The 5,674-nt window shown below is 32.8% G+C and overlaps 1 protein-coding gene across 1 annotated transcript in view; it reads left to right on the top strand.

Moving 5' to 3' along the window:
- The window catches only part of LOC107614467 (ADP-ribosylation factor GTPase-activating protein AGD1), a 20,050-nt gene extending 18,994 nt beyond the window's left edge, over positions 1-1,056 (top strand). The window contains exon 21 of the mRNA XM_021110174.1: positions 1,043-1,056. Within this exon, the coding sequence (XP_020965833.1) occupies positions 1,043-1,046 (4 nt within the window). The 3' untranslated portion in view covers positions 1,047-1,056. The remainder of the gene's footprint in view (positions 1-1,042) is intronic.

The raw sequence follows: 5,674 nt of genomic DNA, 5'->3' as shown, positions 1-5,674 counted from the left end.
ATTATACATGCATATAAATATTTTTTAATATATATACTTAATTAATTATAAAGACACAGCTTACTGACAATAAGACATTAATAGATTGAAAATTGCAACAAATGCAATTTTTTGTGAAAATCAAACCAAGTTGTTTGTGTTTATTGTCTAGTTGTGAATCATGTATTAACATAATTAAAAATCTTAACACGTCTTTTCATATTTTTCATACTTTAAATTATTGGATGACTTAAATTTAAAAAAAGAAAACGACTTACAAATGAAAAGAATGTTTATTTTAAAAAAAATAAAAGAAAAAGAAAAAATTTTTCGTTTCTTTGTCTATTCTATTTTTAACTACTTTCTATTTAAAATACATCATACATACATGTATCTTTTTAATTTGAACGATGTATACAGCTGATGTAATGTATATGCTTGACTGGTTGACTTTCTACCGAAAAGATAATATAGTAAGTGAGTACGTAACAATGTACGGTTGTTTAGTTTTCATGTAAACATGCACTCCCCTACAATAGTAGGACATTTTTAAGGTACAGATGCAATTTTAAAGATTTGTCTATGTGGCAAAATCTTAACCACACATTCTAAAGCTACACTTTTCACCTAAAACCGTAACTCTTCACAAAGAAAAGCGTCACCTAATGGAAAAAAGTAAATTAGAAGATTTAAGAGAAGAAATAATTAAGTAATAAAATTATTTCATCAAATTAGTTTTTTAATATATAGAGTAATATTCTAAATTAATTATTAATCCATAAAAAAATTATAATTAAGCATAATAATTTTTTTGATTGAAATTAACAATAATAAAAATAACCTAACAAATAATAAGTCTCAACTCTCAAAGTCTCAAACTGTCAAACATAAGTGCATAATAATAACAAAACAAACATATAATCCACACATAAATCCTACTATAATTCAAACAAAACACAACATAATTCATAAATCAACAAGATACCCAAAAAAAACCTTAAATCAACACACATAAATCAATTATCAACTTCTAAATCAACAAAATTTGAATCTGATCCAGAAGTTGAAACACCGCCTCGCCTAGCACCTTGAGGATTCACATCTTCACCTTCGCCTTCACCTACAATTAGAAGAATACCCGAATTTAGAACAAGATATAAATACTTATATGTCATATAAATATTAAATTAGTAACTAACAATGTAATTACCATCAACAAAGCCTTTATTCCAATTGCGAGTACAAATCACAGCCTCAACATTTTCTGGCAACATTCGACTTCTATATTTGTTAATGACATGAGCTCCAATACTAAAGGCAGATTCCGATGCAACCGTAGTAATTGGAATACTCAATAAGTCACGTGCCATGATTGATAACTTCGGATAACGACTCTCATATAATTTCCACCATTCCAAAACATCTAAATCTTCAAAGCAATCCTTTGACAAAAGTGGCTCCTCCAAGTATGTATCAAGTGGATTCTTTCCACTAGAGACCTCAGCTTGATGGTTACGTTTCATCAATTTCTATCAAAATAGAAATAATCACATCATGTTAGGATAGAATAATGACAATTAATAAGAGAATTTAAATATGTTAGACATTAGTACATTACTTACGCCAACAATCGCAAGTCGCTTCTTGCTTGCACTTTCAGGGGTATGGGCCATGGATGAAGATTGATTACTAGGTCCTTGTGCTTGAACAGTTGGAAGAGAATTTTTGTCATATTTTTCAAAAAGCTTATATAATTTCTTTTTCACATGTTCCACCTTCCCTTTTGCAGTCTCAACATCAATCTTTTCATACATAAGCTCTAAAGTAGAAATCTTAAGTCTAGGATCAAGAATAGCACCAAATGCAAGAATGACACTATACTTTTTCCAATACTTCTTAAATTTGTTCATCATCTTTTCTCCCATGCTCCTTAGAAGCTCATCTTCACTTCTCAAACTAAAGTTTGACCAATATCCTCGAAGTCTATTTTCACGCACCTGTCCAAATGACGCTTAAGTGTCGATGTCCCATATTGTTTACCACCAGCCTTAAACTTCTGTTTGCATCCATCACATTGAGCACGATCTATTCCATCATCACCAGGTCCAAGCTTTGTGAAATATCTCCACACATCAGATGTTGTTGCCTTCGTCTTTTTCTTTTTAATATCTTCAGTCGTTTCAGATCTTTCCATATTTTCAGGATTTTGTGTTGCATTACCACCATCAACTTCCATAGAGATAGAATTATCCATTGCAGAATCAACAGCTCAATCTAAATAATCTCAATACATAAAAATATTTAAATCAGTAAAAAATATTCAAACAATAATCAAACATAATCAATAAGTAATTTAGTACTAACTAAATAATACCCAGTTGCAGAAACATAATCAAATCAGGCTGAAAAGCAATATTCAAACATAATCAAACAATAATACCCAGTTGCAGAAAACTCAAATCAGGCTGAAAAACAATATTCAAACATAATCAAACAATAATACCCAGTTGCAGAAAACTCAAATCAGGCAGAAAAACAATATTCAAACATAATCAAACAATAATACCCAGTTGCAGAAAACTCAAATCAGGTTGAACAAATTGACATGGAAAAAATAATAACAATAATAAGTAATAACAGTAACTGATCTTGACTCTTGAGAATGACAATGTGAAGAATCAGAAAATCATTTTTGCTAAGATAAACATCATCATCAGATTTGTCACATACATATTCACTTATTCAGCAACTGTAAAATGTAAATCACTTACTAATAGTAATGGCAGAGCCGTCGAGCAGGAAGAGGAGGAGAGATGAGCGATTCCAAGAGTCCGCCAGTCACAGAACCGCCGAGCAGAGGCGCCGACGAGACAAAGCTGCCGACGACGACAGGAGGAGAGAAAGGAAGGCAAAAGGCAGAGGCGCCAGAGAGGAGCGAGTGAGGAGGGAGCCGAGCTGCTGAGGAGTTAGGAGGAGCGAGTGAGAAGGGAGTGGGTCAGCGAACGCCAAAAGGGATGAAGGTCAAAGGTCTGGCCGTCTGGGGTGTGGGTGTGGCTGAGCTGAGTGACCGGCGTTACTGCGTTAGGTCGGGTGTGGCCGTGTGGGTGTGGCTGAGCAGGAGGCACCGAGGCGAGGCAGTTCCGCAGTCCGCAGTAGCACCGTGTGGGTGTGGGTGTCACGGGTGTGGGTCTGCCGAGGAGTGAGAACAGATGAGGGAGCTGAGCTGTTGAAGGATGAAGCCGGGAGTCAGGGTCCGTCGGTCTGAGGTCTCGCCGTCTCTGGCATCTCAGGGAGTCAGGGTCAGCCGGTCAGGGAAGCTGGGAGTGGGAAGGAGGAGAAGGGACGAAGGGTTAGGGGGGCTAGGGCCGGCTGTTTGTGGGAAGGAGGAGAAGGAAAACCTAATTTTCCTATTTATATATCACTTGCAAATTTACGGAATTACCCTAAAAAAAACAATATGTCAGCCCGCCGGGCCAGCCCGCCCCGCCCCGCCTTGGCCCGCGGTTTTGGCGGGTTTTTAACGCCTTGGCCCGCGGTTTTGGCAGTGCGATTTTAGCGGGTTTTTAAAATTTGGTAGGTTTAAAATCTCATCCCAACCCGCCGTTTTTGGCGGTTTGACCCGGCGGATTTGGCCCGTTTCGTCAGCCCTAAAATATATATTCTTTTCAAAAAAATTAACCGATTTTTTTTATAAAATTTAATCGGTTCATCTAGTTCATTGAGTTTTTTATTTTTATTTTTATCGATTTTACTATTTTTTGAAATTGATTTTTTTTATAACCGGTTCATTAATACGTCCAATAATAATACGACACATAAATGTTTTTACAAAAAGACGTTTTACGCGTCTTTGTGGGAGCATCCTCCTTTTTTTATAGGTTCTAGTTAAAAAAAAAAAGTTGAACGCCAATTCTTCTCATATTTTCATTACATATAGCATAAATTAATATTAATTAATAAAAAACTTTTGCTAATCTTCAACGTTGAATTCAATACTAGCTAGGAATAGGATAGATATATATGTAGTTTTACAAGATGCATGTGACGTTTATATATGTTAGAATATGCAAAAATATTTGGGATATACTAAAAATTTACTATTAAATTAGTTATTATATATTTATACATATTTATATATATTGATTATTTTTTAATTGAATAAATAATTATCAAAATAGTAAAACTGACATATTAGAAAAATAAAATTTGTAACAAACTAATAATTAAATTTATTTTTAAAAGTATAATAAAAAATTTATGAGATACTAAATATTTGTTTTTATATACGATGATTTATTAGTGACTAATTTTTTATATATGCATAATATAATTGTAGAATATGTAATTAGAGATTAAATTTAGCTAATGTCATATTAACCTCTTCTTTGTATTAATTGCATAGGTAACCTCAAACCTAGCCATCTTATTTTAAGAGTTATTAGTGATGATTATTGATCAGTGATTACATATATCTAATATGCAGATGCGAAATTTAAGCCTATAAAACTTCTCTCGTTCTGTATATTTGAGAGTTTGTACGCAAGAATTGAATATGTATATATGGCTTCAATGGGAGGACAATCCTGCCAGTATACATGTGTAGAACAAAAGTAACAAATTATAGTTGGGCTGTTTTACTTATTCTTAATTAAGGATTTTAAGCACGGCTGAAAAATATTATTAGTGATTAGATACAAGCGCCTTAGTTTGGTTCCCTTTTTTTGTTTTTTGTTTTTTTTTTTTTCAATATTATATCTTTACTAAGCTTAAACAAATATATTTAACAATATTTTTTAAAATATTAGTTTAAAAACCAAAAGTTATGATAATCTTAACATTTGAGACAATCATCAGGTGTGGAAGTTCCTGTTTAATCTTGGTTTTCCTAATGAAAATTTGACCCATGACATACACATTATATGAGATTATCTACATTTCTTTTTAAACCAATTTTTCGAACTTTCATGGAAGAATTGAAAATGAGATAGAGCAATTGAATTCATAATTTTCATGTCATGACCATCTATGGACCAAGTCAAGTGAATAAGGAACACAATAAGTTTAGTGGACTTTGGAGTTGACTGACATTGTCATCATATCATCATTCAACATTCTTGGAAAGTACCTTATTGTTTGGTTTGATGACTTTCATCAAACACAAGGTCTCGTAGACCTTGACTTATAAAAAATTCATTCACATCGTGTGTTCCTTTTCACACACCAAAAGCATAAAGCAAAGATAAGTAAATAAATAAAAATAAAAAGGATTCTCAAAGCTTATTTTATTATTAAAATTCTAAACTTCTAATAACCTTGCCACTGGACCATAATTAGTGTGTGCATGGCATATAAGTAATTAAGAAGGCATGGAAGGGCTAAGAAGTAAAAGGGTCCTCTATAAGTAGCTCAAGTCTGCAACTTCAACTTGGCACTACCTTAGCTGGGTTAAAGAAGCTTGCTTTGTGCACAGCTGATACATGAGAAAAGATAAGAATAAAAGTCTCTTAAGGTTTGTTCTTATGTTATCTTGGGGTTCTTGCAACTGCTTGGCATGCCATCTTGACAGGAACCATATTCACTGTTTATTATATTTTTTATTTTAAATATATTTTATTTAAATAATTAATTTAGTAACTGATTTTTAGTATATATGTAATATAATTGATTTAGTAACTAATTTTTATTAAATAGAATA

Source organism: Arachis ipaensis, chromosome B08, assembly GCF_000816755.2.
Source record: "Arachis ipaensis cultivar K30076 chromosome B08, Araip1.1, whole genome shotgun sequence".
Taxonomy (NCBI): Eukaryota; Viridiplantae; Streptophyta; class Magnoliopsida; order Fabales; family Fabaceae; genus Arachis; species Arachis ipaensis.
The sequence above is the reverse complement of the archived record's forward strand: the minus strand, read 5'-3'. Positions and strand labels throughout refer to the sequence as shown.